The sequence below is a fragment of the Heterodontus francisci genome, chromosome 1, assembly GCF_036365525.1.
Source record: "Heterodontus francisci isolate sHetFra1 chromosome 1, sHetFra1.hap1, whole genome shotgun sequence".
NCBI classification, from domain to species: Eukaryota; Metazoa; Chordata; class Chondrichthyes; order Heterodontiformes; family Heterodontidae; genus Heterodontus; species Heterodontus francisci.
Genome location: NC_090371.1, coordinates 260586151 through 260601787, shown reverse-complemented (window position 1 = coordinate 260601787; position 15637 = coordinate 260586151). Strand labels below are relative to the sequence as shown.

General features: G+C 42.7%; 1 protein-coding gene across 2 annotated transcripts in view; it reads right to left on the bottom strand.

The window, feature by feature from the left end:
• Positions 1-15637, bottom strand: part of pcdh10a (protocadherin 10a) — a 74179-nt gene that overhangs the window by 16042 nt on the left and 42500 nt on the right. Inside the window, exon 5 of one of the 2 annotated variants that reach the window (XM_068043876.1) lies at positions 6435-8087. The exons of the other annotated variant lie outside the window; for it this stretch is intronic. Within the exon in view, the coding sequence (XP_067899977.1) occupies positions 8068-8087 (20 nt within the window). The 3' untranslated portion in view covers positions 6435-8067. Of the gene's footprint in view, positions 1-6434; positions 8088-15637 lie in introns of those variants that run through there. 2 annotated transcript variants of the gene reach the window in all.

Genomic DNA, 15637 nt, shown 5'->3' with positions numbered 1-15637 from the left:
TCCATTGGGAAACTCTTTATAGCTAGTAATAATGCTGAGACCTAGATTTTACTATTGTAATGATGATAAAACTGTTAGCATTCACTGTCATTACTCTGTAAACGTACACCAAATTCTGATGTCTGCACATGCGCAGTATAACAAACAAATTCAGTCAAAGAGATCCTGCTCTTCCACAGGGTGTGCTGTTGCACTCTTCATAGATGCAATCAGCACAAAAGTCAATGACTTGATAGGGATCATCAACTGTTTATGCATTATTCCCACTGTATAAACCATTGAAAATGTTCCGCTTTGTTGAATAAGATCTACCTGAGTTTCAAACAGTGTACTAAGTCATAATTACTGATGGACAACCTCTGTTCCCTGAAAAACTAATTTTATAGGTTTGGAATGTCATTCCCTCCATTTCTATGATTAAAAAATCCTTACATTTTAAAATAATAAAAAATAAATCTAAAAAAAAATATTTCAACTTCTACCTTAATCCCATGTGCATGTCCCAATAGTTATCTCACTCGCTGTAAAATGATTAAAAAATGAATGATTATCAGTGTTTTTTTACTTCCTGAGTTGCTGTATGTGAGAATTTTTCAATCTGATTGGCTGCTCAGACTACTGGATGACTTCACTGTTCCTGGGCACCAGAAGTACCCTATAGCTACCGCCAGACTGAATTTACATTGTAACAGATGAGATCAATGCTATAGAGCTTGCTAGATCTTTGTGGGCAGCTGTCCTTGAGGTCAGCAGTGTGCTCTGTCCCTTCGCCGCTGACCGCAAAATCTAGACCATGAATTAATGCTTAGTACAAAGGCTGAAGAAAATCTAAATCCCAGCTCTTCTTCCAGCTGCAGAAAATGATAGCAGAAAATGGGGCACTCGACTGCACTCATGTGGCCTGTAGAGCTCCCTGGGAGCAGACTGCTGCATTTGAGATTCGCAAAGGCTTCCAATATTTGAAGGCACAAATGGTTTGCGAACACAGGAGAAAAATAATGTAGGTTTGCACACATTTCCAAGAGAGCTGTCACGACTCATACATTGTAAGGAAATCACAGCTACCAGAAGTTTTTCAAGAACAAGCCACAGTGGACAGCTGGATCCGGCATGACAAGGATTACCCTCTTTGCACATGGTTGACAACACCAATGTTTCATCCCCAAAGCGACTCTGAAGATAGATGTAAAGCTATTCGTACATCCACCAGAGATATAATCGATAATAGCATTGTCATTTTTAAAATGCCCTCACACTGGCTTGACAGGTCTGGAGGGGTTCATCATGATGCGCAAGAGAAGGTCTCATGTGTCATTATTGTCTGCTGTGCATTACACAACCTGGCACTTAGACACTACTATTTTCCGCAGGCGGAGGAACAGGAGGAACACCAGTCCCCTGCAGATGAGGATCCCTATGAAGAGGGTGAGGAGGATGACAACAATGCAAACAATGCCATTATAGATATAAGGACCAGGGAGAGATATGCAAGGGACATCAGGAAACACCTCATATTTGCACTTTTCAGACACCAGTAGCCCAATTTTTAAAAGTTACGTCGAGAGGAGAAAACATACATTCTCCACTTATGTTCACAAACGCCTGACATCCACATTGCAATCAAAAAGGACTGTTCTGACAACATCACATAAACCTGCAGGGGAGATGTGCCAAACAGCCTTTATGCTATCCACTTCATTGAAAGCGACATGTGTCTACATTGAAAATATTGTAATGCATCACGGTATTAACCCGCACACGTAGGAAGCTATAACATTGCAGCACGTTGATGTGCCCAGTAGATCTAATGTTCTGTGGGCTATGATGCAACGGGGAACACAACAATGCTAGGAAAGTAAGGTTGTGAACACAGATCCACGAATGGAAGGCATGTTTGTAATTTGAGCATTGAAAAATATATAGATTTGACATAGCCATGATTGAGGACTGAAGGCTGATAAATGAACACTGGGCACTTTCTGAAAGATATTGCAAGTAACAATGTGTTCCTGCCAGTAAATATTTTCCTTCCTGAAACCAAGCAAATGACTTGCGAGAATGGATTCAAAATTAAAGTAAATAGAGGTGTATTGAAAATGGATCAAAATGTGGACATACTTACACCTTCTTGCTCATAACTTTTTCATCTTATGTTTCCTACCACTACGTCTAGGTGCTACCCCGACTAGCAGCTGAGGTGGAGACAGTCTTCACAATGCGCTGCCCCGTTGCTGTGGATGAACATGGCAGCCGTCCTCTGGAGGCACGAGGCCTTAGTGGTTCCATCCTACTGGGAGTCTACAGCAATGTTGATTGAGTATCCCCTGTGTGCTCACCTGCTGGAGGTAAAGGGGTCTATGTCGGTGGGAAGGACGAGACGCCGTTTACCTTGCAGGTGTCCTGAGAGGAAGGGCCCGGGGCAGCTAGCATGTGCTCCTCCTCCATCTGTGTGCACGATGGCACCTGCCTGTCTCCCTCAGAGGAAGGAGCACCCGTAGGGGGGGGTCCAGGTTCTTTGTCCTCCTCTTGCTTAGTGTCTGCTGCATGGAGCCCACAGCAACAGCGATGAAGTGCAGGTCAGATCGCATATGGCTCAAGTGCTCCACCAGACTCACCATGGATTTCGCCAAACTCTCGACTGAGGAAGCCATACGCTCAAATGCCTGAGACATGACAAACGTTATGGCTTGCATGGACTTCTCCATGCACAAAGACATCTCATTGCAACAAACAGAGGACCCAGGCCAGTGCTGGAACCCCAGAGACAATATAGGTGAGGCGGGATCACCGGGGCCAGTTTAGAAGGCCCCAGCCTGAGGTTGGCGGGGTTGGGAGGGTGCGGGTGTTCGGTCCAGGCAGAAGGGAGTCGTGGGGTTCCTAGTAGGGGTCCTCTGTTGGCAACAGATTGCCCACGAAGAAGGGATCACCACCCCCCCAGCCCCAAGCCCACAGGAAGGGCACCTCATTTTCCAAGGCATCCTCCCCGCATGGCCGAGGCCCCAACCACTGCTGGTAAGATCCCAGTGGCAGCAGGAAGAGGCCCTTAAATGGCCAATAATAGGCCACTTAAGGGCCTCAATTGGCCTCTGGGCGGGACGGCTGTCATCAGCCTATCCCACCCCCGGGAGAATCGGAACCAGGAGTCCCAGCTTCGGGTTCCGTGGCGGGCAATTCTGCCCCAATTATCTGGTCCCCCACCACGAAACCTGCCTTCGGTATGAAAACAAGATCCGGTCTTATGTTTCAGTAAAAGTCTCCCTGTCAGCTGATTCTACTGTAGTTCCATGCCAGTATCATAATCTTGCAACTCTCCAGCCCTTCCTGTTATGTGATCCAAATCACCATGATTTGGGCGGCACAGTGGCGCAGTGGTTAGCACTGCAGCCTCACAGCTCCAACGACCCAGGTTCAATTCTGGGTACTGCCTGTGCGGAGTTTGCAAGATCTCCCTGTGTCTGCGTGGGTTTTCGCCGTGTGCTCTGGTTTCCTCCCACAGCCAAAGACTTGCATGTTGATAGATAAATTGGCCATTATAAATTGCCCCTGGTATAGGTAGGTGGTAGGGGAATATAGGGACAGGTGGGGATATGGTAGGAATGTAGGATTAATATAAATGGGTGGTTGATGGTCGGCACAGACTCGGTAGGCCGAAGGGCCTGTTTCAGTGCTGTATCTTAAAATAAAATAAATAAAAATAAATAAATGACAAAGTTTGGCAATCATAGTTGTAATAGGCAGTGGCAGTAAGCAAAAAAAAATCAAAAATTGTATATTTTAAATTTAAGCAATGAAAGACTGCACAAATTTTACAATTGGGGATTACATAATTTTTATAAGTACTCCAAATTCATTGAGTGCATTAGAAAGTTCATCTGCTATGTGCTGGCGCTAACGCAACTCAGGCCTAGCCGGGGAGTGGGTGTAGAGGTGTAAGAGCAGAGATAGGGCTTAGCATTGCAGGAGGGCTGATAACTGGGTGAACACAGTCAAAGAAGGCCACACAAAGTTGTAAGTCACAGTTGAGGAGTGCGCAAGGCAATTTTAACTGTAATCGCATACTTTCACTCAACTAGGATTCACTATGGCAGGCTTAGGCTATCTTCAAGTTTTGAAATATGTTGAGAGACTGTGTTGATGTTTTATAGGAGACACAGAGGGGAAATAACAAGGAGCTGGATTTTGTGCTGAAGGCAGGGCTCCTGTCACCAAAAAGGCAAGGGGAACACTGCCTCTCCCTTTCTTTGATGGGACGGACATCCCGCCTCCAAGAGCTACCAGCCAATCACAGATCCAGCAGCTCAGCAGTATCAGTGGCTACCTTTGGTAGTGCAGAGGCCGCAGACCCAGGCCAAAGGTAGATGAGGCGGGGTCACTGGGGACAGCCCGGAATGCCCCGGCGACGGGGGTGGGTGGGTAGACATGCAGTCCAGGGGGGAGGGGGGCTCTTGGAGGGTAAAGTTGGTCCCGGTCACAAATTGCCCACGAAGGAGGCACCCGCCCACCCAAGCCTGAAGGGAGGGCGCCTTATTTTACAAGGCGTCCTCCCAACGTGGCGGATGCCCCACACTGTAGCTGGTAAGATCCCAGCGGTAGCGGGAAGGGCCCTTAACTGGTCCTTAATAGGCTACTTAAGGGCATCAATTTGCCTCTGGGCAGGAAGGCTGTTGTCGACCTATCCCACTCCCAGGAAGATCGCTGGGCGACAGGTCCTCTGCCCTGCCAATCGAGCCATCATATAACGCTATCACAGTCAACCCAAGATTAATAATTCTTCACAAAGTCACGTCAACATCATGCAATCTTTAACAAAGTTATCGCCAGGTGATGTAGCCCTTAATATAGCCACTCCAACATCGTCCAATCCACAACTTCATGCAATCTTTAACTGGATTGTTACAAAGTTACAATTCTTGGCACAGCCACTAAAACTTTTGATAGTTCTTAGTACAGTCATTCCAACATCATACAGTCTTAATAGCTATTCCAAGATCATACAACAGAGTCAATCCAGCATAATAATGCCGTAGACTTAAGGCATGTTTATTTTTACTATATTTTGTACTGCTGGCTCAGGAAAGTGACCTCCTTGCCTGTGATGGAAACCACACCTGCCAAAAATGAGACATATTAATTTCATCATATGGAACATTATTTTTGAACTGTTACTGGACTTGAAATATCTTGTTTTAAAAGACCACAACAGTGGCTGAGAACATGGCTGCACATTTACATTCTAAAAGACAGTGGCTGAAAACATGGCTAAACATTTGCATTCTAAAAGACAGTTGCCTGAAGAAAACAATGGGAGTACTCCCTGATTCAATTAGTCAGATGGTTTTTGGATCAAGAGACATTGAATGTGTAAGAGCCAACATTCTACCCGCCTCCTGAGAGTGTCTGCTAAGTTTGGGGGAAATCCACAAACCTCGCAGGAGAGGTTGTTCCAAGTAAGGAGCCAGTCACTAGCCTGCTGGCCAACTTGGAGTTAATTGAATTGCGCTCACAGAAAAGTTTTGGGAAGAGACTGCAATATGAAGACAAAAGAGAAGGAAGATATCTCCCTGTCTCTCTCTCTCGCACACAAACTTCCAGACACCCACAGAAGTAACAAGCCTCAAGACAGAAGACCAGCGAAACAAGTTTGAAAGTATACACTAGGCCCCACTGAGAACTGCAAGACTTAATTTCAATCAAAGACTTTACATCAAACCCAAAGCCAGTAACTGAACTCCAGCTATTACCTCAAACCTTTCCCCTTCTTTTCCCTCCTCTGGCTCTATTTGCATGTGTATTTATCACGTATACATGCTAGCATGGTCGCGTCATGTATTTTTAGTAGTTTTACCTGAATTAGAGTTTTAAGGATAATAAACTTATACCTTTCTTGTTTAAATCTGAGAAAATATGTCTGGTTGATTTCTTTGCCATTACATTTAGAGAGCAGTGAGAAAGGACTCACTGAGAGGGAAGCTAAAACATGGTGGTTTAAAAACTAAACCCTGTTATGGCCAAATCAGGAAAAGGCTGAGAGGGAACCCCAAACCCTTTTCTCACCTGATCGTAACATTACCTCACAGTCCCCCTTTTACACCCATCAAGAATCAATTTTTCTAAGTGTGCTGGGCATCTTTGTATGTCCTGGAAGTGAGAGAGCAAATGTCTAGGACTAGAAACCAGTTTGCTCTTCAGAGGAATCCTTAACCCAATGGCAAATTCATAAAGCGCATTTACATGTATGTACATCAGTTCCTGGAATGTTGGATTGCTGATACCATGGACTTCATCCAATGGTCTCTACAGTTGGCAACACATCTAAGTTGCAAAAGCATCGATAGTCATTCCAATACCACACTGCAATTAACTCCAGCATCAGATTAACATTATTACAGAGACATGAAAGGTGTTCATTGAACTTTTAATGAATAGCACTTTAAATCCATGATTGTAAACAATTGCGTCATTATTCTGTACTGTTTGTTGAATTAGCCCAAATAATTGCTGTGTAGCATTATATTTCTTTCATGTTTCAAAATTTTGCTGACTAATTTAAGCACGTATAAACTACTACAGTGTGGATCAAATAATAATGTATTATAGTTTTTATTGACAATAAACTGCTTCAACAATGTGAGAAAAATACAACATCCATTTGTTCATAATATCTTATTTTTTAAAAAAAGTCAAGTTTCCCCAATTTTTCATCTCAGTCTACTGTTTTCTTTTTTATTCTAAAAAAGTTAAATTTGGTAGCTTAAAATAAGAGTTGGTTTAAATAGTTTATCTGACCAAAAATCAAAAAAAGGAGTGATCCTGTATAATATAAAAGAGCTGACTAACAGTAGATTCTCCACTCAAAGATGTGATACACTCTGGGGTTCAAATGGTGCAATTAACCATGGGAGCTTTGCTCTGTGGAGTATTGGATGTACAAGAGAACATATCAATGTGTTATGGTCGTTAAATACACTCTTACTTCTCATTAATTTTATTTCAATCATACCAGGAGTTACTAGAAACTTATATCATATTTACATATCAGTGGGTTTGATGGGGTAGCTTTATTCCTAAAAGGCTCTGCCGCTCCAAGTGAGTGAAAAAGACATCACAGGAAAGGGATCTGTGCGATTATATGCATGAGATAAAGGAAAACAATCTTTTCTGCTGTCTACCAGTGGAATTGCTGGTTCCTCTTGGGATCCAGATCAATTACTCATGATGAGAAAATACCCAACAAGTAGCTCAAAATGGTTTGTCTTCTAGGAAGTAGGAAAAACTGTTAAGTGTTTAAATTTACTTTTATCTTTAATTGTTATCATAGATCAGCTTTCTCAATTACTCTTTCTGTGCGCTTTTAATCACTCTTGGAAATGAAAGAAGAGGCTATAGATAAATAGACATTTGGGATTATTGATATTGCGGATTGCTAAATCATCCCCCTACTGGATACCATCACATCAGAAAGAAGAAAATAGTACATTTCTTTTTATTTAGAATTTCAAAAGAGTACAGTAAACACGTTTGCAAGTAACACTGTCTATAAACTACAGAACATTGTTGAACTGAGGAGCTCTGATAATTGTGGGTCTGCTGCTCATCACTAGAAAGACCTAGTAGTGTGCGCAAAGGACACAGTCACAGTCTCGAAAAGCTGTCGCAATTTGGGAACACTTCATCACAAAAAAATAGAAAAACAGTCACATCTAAAACAGTGATATTGCATCTGTAATGCATATCTGATTGGTTTCTGTACAGTTGGCTTCTTTTGGTGCCGATCTGTGGCGGTCGGTAATTAAAGAGCTAGGAGCTCAGTAAAAGTTTTTGAGTGCTGTAAACAGGCACACATAGGTCATGGAAGTGACCGGACCAGTCACTCCCAAAAAGTCTCCAAATCGCATCATTCTCAGACCTGCTGAGAGCAGTCGATTCCATTATTAGCACGATTGTCTCCAATATTATAGGAATCGACTATGTTACACACAACTTGGTGGCCAGGATGACGGACTGGAAAGTTGATTTTTCTTTTAAGTCGTTGGCTTGTGCAAAATCATGCTGCAACAACAGAAGGGACTAGCAAATTCTCTTCCGTGCTGTGGAGAGAAACAGACAGAAGCAATAAGTTAGCCGTAGAGCTGACAATTACCAACGTATCATTTCTGTCAGTGCCACTCTTTATTTGTAATATTTACATTTATATAATATTTTAATATCTTATTGTTTCCCACTCAGTTACTGTGACAATTCTATTTCGTGCCTTCATCGTCTCAGGGTCAAACATTCTTTGTCAGCCTCTTCACTTCAACCCTGCTCAAACTTCACATAACTTAGAACTCAGCAGTTCAGGTCTTCTCCTGCACAAAGTTCTACATACCCATCACTCCTTTTCTTGCCATGCTGCATTTGCCTGAGCAAATCAATTTCAAGATCCTTACCTTCAAATACTTCAACAATCTCCCTGCACCCTATCCAGACATAATCTGTGCTCCAGCGACACCTGAAGAGTGCCTGCTCACCACCGCATGGAGGCCCATATTTCAGTAACTTCACTGCTGTACTCCATGTCCCCAACTTTAAAAGCTTCCAAAAAACTTCTCTCTTTGATCTTTCCTTATTTCACCACACCCCAAAGAAATCCTAGTGTTGACCTTTCTGCCTAGTTAAGCACTCAGATGTTTATTTTCACATGAGTAACCCTGTATAAATGCATTGTTATTATCATTGTTGTTCTCATCATTACCATACACTATCTAGCATTTGTAACTTGTTCTTCAGCCTTTGCTCATAACTCTCTTGATCCGGCCAATAAGCTGTATGCAAAAGCAATGTGGGTTGAGTTGTCCTCCAAGTGTCCTTTCCTGAAAGAAAGCACCTCCCACAATATCTGACCTCAGATTAGGGAATTCAGATCTTGGCAGAAATGGAATGTGGAAATCTATGTTGTGACATATGATGATTCACCTTGCACATGTGGCACTGTGTCAGCGGACCACTTGGTTATCCTTTCTCCATATACCAATGTCAGTAAAATACAAAGACACAGGCAGACATGAAATTGGTTAGACACAACCAAAGCAGAGAAACATTCTGTGATATGCTTGGTGAATCCTTGAAGAAAATTTACTACACACACACAAACACCAAGGTTACTTCAAATGCATTTTGAAAATAATTTATTTTCTCTTTAGTATCAGGTTACAGGGCACCTTCTGCTAATGTGAATGATTTGATGAAAAATTTCAGTTTTCCATGTTGAAATTAGAATGAATGAATCTGTTTCTTTCAGTCCCATTATAATATGCTTTTTAAAAACATTAGAAATAATTTAAGCATGTTAGGATTCCATTTTGTTCAATGTTGGGGAAAGAAAATCTTCTTTAAAGTGCTTAACAATATATCATGGTATTCTGATCTCATTGCATTCAGAGCAGCAAGAGTCATTATAAACCTCAAAACTGCCAAGCACATATATAGACGGAGGGCTGAATTTTACCAGCCCCTCGATGCTGCGGGTCGCGGTGCGGGTGCCGATAAAATGCTGCGGGGAGAGGCCCGCCTCGACCTGCGATGTCGAGAAGTGCCCGCCGCATATTACCAGCGGTGGCGGGATCTTGGTGCAGCTCCGCCGTCACCTGGCGGCGGGCCCTTCATCAGCATATGTAGATGAATGTTTGAAATACTTAAATAAACTTACCTGCAGGCGGCGGCCGTCCCACTCTGATATTATGGCCGCCATTTGTGCTCCACGGGCCTTCGGAACTCCATATGGAGTTCTGGGCCAAAACCTGGTGGGGAGGCGGGGGGGAGGAATAAAATTTTCAAGGCGGGAGGGGTGGAGGAGAGGGGAAATCAATTTTTATTGGATGTGGGGTTAGAGGGCAAAAGATCGAAGTTGGGGCGGGAAGTCTAGGTATTTGAACAAGCAATTGATGGTCATTTCATTGCCTGAAATGACCATTGGGGGGATTGGGGATGGGGCTCCATTGCTTATTTTTCTCTGTAATAAAAATCATGTCTATTATCCCTTTACAAATTACACTTATTGGTAAGGGCTTAAAGTCCTTTAAAAATGGTGCTGGCACCTGCGCAGTGGCGTCGGACACCATTGCCAGGGACGTGGAGGTCGTCCCCTTACGTCATCGGGGCAGGCGATCCACCCCCACTACTGAAATGAGCCCCGGTGCAAAATATCGTGGGGGCTCCTTCACAGCCGCTGAATGGGGGCGGAGGCGGAGGCCAAATAAATTTCAGCCCAGAGAGTCTGAATGTGCTTGATGCACATTGAATATTGGTAGCATTCACTGAGGCATAAATAGGAGAATTTACACAAACATTTGCAGTTAATGCCAGAGAAGCAGGTTACCTAATCCAACAACAGAATTCCAATGCATCAGACCATTCCCATTCACTCATAAAGAATTTCAACGTGTCAAACTATTTCCATTCATCCCTGTTTTAAAAAATTCCAATGTACTTAATCATTTCCCATTCACTCCTATTATATATAATTCAATGAACAAAGCCACTTCCCATTCAATCTAATTAAGTAATATATTTTTTCTCAACAATTTTTCTTTCCCAGTCTTATCTTTTCCTTTCCTCTCTGAAGTCAGGAAGAAGATTTATCTGCATCACCAGAACACAACAAAATAGTAAAATTGAGCACATTGGAATGCAGGGGATAGATCTTGACTTTTAATGGTAATGTTAAGATGTGTGATAGTGAGTTGCTAGCCCGTTACACATTTCTCCCAATTATTATTTCCTTTGATATCAGTAGAAATAAAAATCAGGAGATGGAAATTGGGCTGATGACTCGCTAACACTCCTGTTAGACATTGCACAGAATCAAAATTACCACCCAGGATTTCTGAATGTACCTGCATCATTTTCCCTTCACTTGAATTAATGGATGGAAAATTGAAAAGGTTCCTTTACGGGTGTGCACTCCAACTAGCCTGGTCTTCTGATATTCCCTGGATGTAGACCAAGGAAAATATTCCCTCTTTCTGTGGTATATCCTCTCGTACTTTGCCTAAGTGGTCATTATTCATGTTTGAATCTTGGCAGCGACTGATAAAGGCAATTCAACCACAAAAGGTTTTTAACCAAACCCGATCCTTCCTTCACACAGTGTCCACAGTCGTGCATTTCCAATGGTAGCTACTGGATAGTGATCAGAAGAGGGACCCTCGGTTGACCTTTCTAATCTGGGCTGTTAGGACAAATTATAGGATCCCTCAGTTGAAATCAGATACCTCTGTACAGGGTCAAGATCAAAACTGGGACCTTTAACATTTTTAAACACAGCCAGACAAGCAGTAATTTTCATTTGAAGTCATCAATATATTTCACAGAAGTAATTACTTCTGTGAAAAATATAGATACAAGGGAACTTATGCATGGATGCAGAAGATGTGGGCAGGGTTCTTAATGAGTACTTTATCCCTGTCTTCACAAAGGAAAGAGATGATGCAGACATTGTGGTAAAAGAGGACGAGTGTGAAAAATTTGATACGATCAGCGTAATGAGAGAGGAAGTACTAGAGGGTCTGATATCCTTGAAAGTGGATAAGTCACCAGAGCCGGATGGATTGTATCCAGGCTGTTAAAGGAAGCCAGGTAAGAAATAGCGGATGCTCTGAGGATCATCTTGAAATCCTCACTAGATTCAAACATAGAAACATAGAAAATTGGAGCAGGAGTAGGCCATTCGGCCCTTCGAGCCTGCTCTGCCATTCATTATGATCATGGCTGATCATCCAACTCAGTAACCTGTTCCCGCTTTCGCCCCATACCCTTTGATCCCTTTAGACCCAAGAGCTATATCTAACTCCTTCTTGAAAACATACAATGTTTTGGCCTCAGCTGCTTTCTGCGGTAGCGAATTCCACAGGCTCACCACTCTCTGGGTGAAGAAATTTCTCCTCATCTCAGTCCTGAAAGGTTTACCTCATATCCTTAGACAATGACCCCTGGTTCTGGACTCCCCCACCATCGGGAATATCCTGCCTGCATCTGTCAAGTCCTGTTTGAACTTTATAGATTTCTATGAGATCGCCCCTCAGTCTTCTGAACTCCAGCGAATATAAGCCGGACCGACTCAATCTCTCCTCATAGGTCAGACTCACCATCCCAGGAATCAGTCTGGTAAACCTTTGCTGCACTCCCTCTATAGCAAAAATATCCTTCCTCAGATAAGGAGACCAAAACTGCACACAATATTCCAGGTGTGGTCTCACCAAGGCCCTATACAATTGCAGCAAGACATCCCTGCTCCTGTACTCGAATCTTCTATGAAGATACTATGAAGGCCGACATACCATTTGCCTATTTTACCACCTGTTGCACCTGCATGCTTACCTTCAGTGACTGGTGTACGAGAACACCCAGGTCTCGCTGCATATTCCTCTCTCTCAGTTTATAGCCATTCAGATGATATTCTGCCTTCCTGTTTTGCTACCAAAGTGTACAACCTCACATTTATCCACATTATACTGCATCTGCCATGCATTAGCCCACTCAATCAACTTGTCCAAATCACCCTGAAGCCTCTCTGCATCCTCCTCACAACTAACCCTCCCACCGAATTTTGTGTCCTGCAAATTTGGAAAATATTACATTTGGTTCCCCCATCTAAATCATTAATATATATTGTGAATAGCTGGGGTCCCAGCACCAATCCCTGTTGTACCCCACTAGTCACTGCCTGCCATTCGAAAAAAAGACCCATTTATCCCTACCCTTTCTTTCCTGTCCGCCAACCAATTTTCTATCCATCACAATACACTACCCCCAATCCCATGCACTTTAATTTTACATGCTAATCTCATGTAGGACTTTGTCGAAAGCCTTCTGAAAGTCCAAATAAACCATATCCACTGGCTCCCCCTCATCAACTCTACTAGTTACATCCTCAAAGAATTCTAGTAGATTTGTCAAGCATGATTTCCCTTTCGTAATTCCTTGCTGACTGCCCGATTCTACCACTGTTCTCTAAGTGCTCTGCTATAAAATCTTTGATAATGGACTCTAGAATTTTCCCTGACATCAGGCTGACTGGTCTATAATTCCCTGCTTTCTCTCTACCTCCCTTTTTAAATAGTGGGGTTACATTAGCTACCCTCCAATCTGTAGGAACTGTTCCAGAGTCTATAGAATCTTGGAAGATGACCACCAATGCATCCACTATTTCTAGGGCCACTTCCTTAAGTACTCTGGGATGCATACCATCAGGCCCTGGGGATTTATCGGCCTTCAATCCCATCAATTTCCCCAACACCATTTCTCTACTAATACTGATGTCCTTCAGTTCCTCTCTCTCATTAAGCCATGTGTTCCCCAACATTTCTGGTATGATATTTGTGTCCTCCTTTGTGAAGACAGAACCAAAATATGCATTTAGTTGATCAGCCATTTCTTTGTTCCCCATAATAAATTCCCCTGTTTCTGACTGTAAGGGGCCTACATTTGTCTTCACCAATCCTTTTCTCTTCACATACCCATAGAAACTTTTACAGTCAGTTTTTATGTTCCCCGCAAGCTTGCTCTCGTACTCTATTTTCCCCTTCTTAATCAATCCCTTGGTCCTCCTTTGCTGAATTCTAAACTGCTCTCAATTCTCAGGTCTGTTGTTTTTTCTGGCGAATTTATATGTCTCTTCCTTGGATCTAATGCTATCTCTAATTTCCCTTGTAAGCCATGGTTTGGCTACCTTTCCCGTTTTACTTTTGCACCAGACAGGGATAAACAATTGTTGCAGTTCATCCATGCGCTCTTTAAATGTTTGCTATTGTCTATCCACTGCCATCCCTTTAAGTAACGTTCCTCAATCCATCTTAGCCAACTCGCGCCTCACGCCTTCGTAGTTTCCTTTACTAAGATTCAGGACCCTAGTCTCAGCATTAACTACATCACTTTCCATCTTGATGAAGAATTCTATTATATTATGGTCGCTCATCCCCAAGAGGTCTCGCACCACTAGATTGTCAATTATTCCTCTCTCATTACACAGTACCCAGTCTAGGATGGCCTGTTCGCTCGTTGGTTCCTCAACGTATTGGTCCAGAAAACCATCCCGTGTACACTCCAAGAATTCCTCCTCTACGATATTGTGACTAATTTGATTTGCCCAATCTATATGCAGATTAAAGTCACCCATAATTACAGATAATTACAAGCGAGGTACCAGTGGATTGGCGATCTGCGAATGTTGTACCATTGTTTAAAAAGGGTGTGAGGGATATGCCAAATAATTATAGGCCGGTCAGTCTGACCTCGGTGGTGGGCAAATTATTAGAATCAATTCTGAGAGATAAGATAAACTACCTCTTAGAAAAGCATGGATTAATCAGGGATAGTCAGCATTGATTTGTTAAGGGAAGGGCGTGTTTTACTGGCAATTGAATTTTTTGAGGAAGTAACAAAGAGGATTGATAAGGGTAGTGCAGTAGATGTGATCTACGTGGATTTTAGTAAGGCATTTGACAAAGTCCCACATGGCAGACTGGTCAGAAAAATAAAAGCCCATGGGATACAAGGGAATGTTGCAAGTTGGATCCAAAATTGGCTCAGTGACAGGAAACAAAGGGTAATGGTTGACAGATGTTTTTGCGAATGGAAGATGGTTTCCAGTGGCGTTATACAGGGCTCAGTGTTGAGACCCTTGCTGTTTTGGGTTTTATTAATGATTTGGACTTAAATGTGGGAGGCATGATTGGGAAATTTGCAGATGACACAAAAAATTGTCCGTGTAGTTGATAGTGAAGAGGATAACTGTGAACTCCAGAATGATATCAATGGTTTGGTTGAGTGGGTGGAAAAGTGGCAAATAGAATTCAATCCAAAGAAGTGTGAGGTAATACACAATAAATGGGAGGATATTGAGTGGGGTAGAAGAAGTGAGAGATCTTAGAGTGTATGTCCACAGGTCCCTGAAGGTGGCAGGACAGGTAAATAGAGTGGTGAAGAAGACATATGGAATGCTTTCCTTTATTGGCTGAGGTATAAAATACAAAAGCAGGGATGTAATGCTGGAACTGCAGAAAACACTAGTTAGGCCACAGCTGGAGTATTGCGTACAGTTCTGGTCACCACGTTACAGGAAGGACATAATTGCTCTGAAGAGAGTACAGAGGAGATTTACAAGAATGTTGCCAGGGCTTGAAAGTTGCAACTGTGAGGAAAGGTTGGATAGGCTATTTTCCTTAGAACAGAGGAGGCTGAGGGGTGACTTAATAGAGGTGTATAAAATAATGAGGAGCCGAGATAGATTGGACAGGAAGGACCTGTTTCCCTTAGTGGAGAGGTCAATTACCAGGGGCCACAGATTTAAGGTGATTGTAAGAAGAATTAGAGGGGACATGAGGAAAAACTTTTTCACCCAGAGGGGGTAGGTGTCTGGAATTCACTGCCCAGATCGGTGGCGGAGGCAGAAATCCTCAACTCATTTAAAAGGTAGCTGGACCTGTACCTGAAGTTCTGTAACCTGCAAGGCTACGGACCAGGTGCTGGAAGGTGGAATTTGATTGGACGGCTCATTTTTTCAACCAAGCAGACATGATGGGCTGAATGGCCTCTTTCTGTGCCGTAACTTTTCTATGATTCTATGTTTCTATGGTTCAGTGTTTACTGCTTTGTTTTT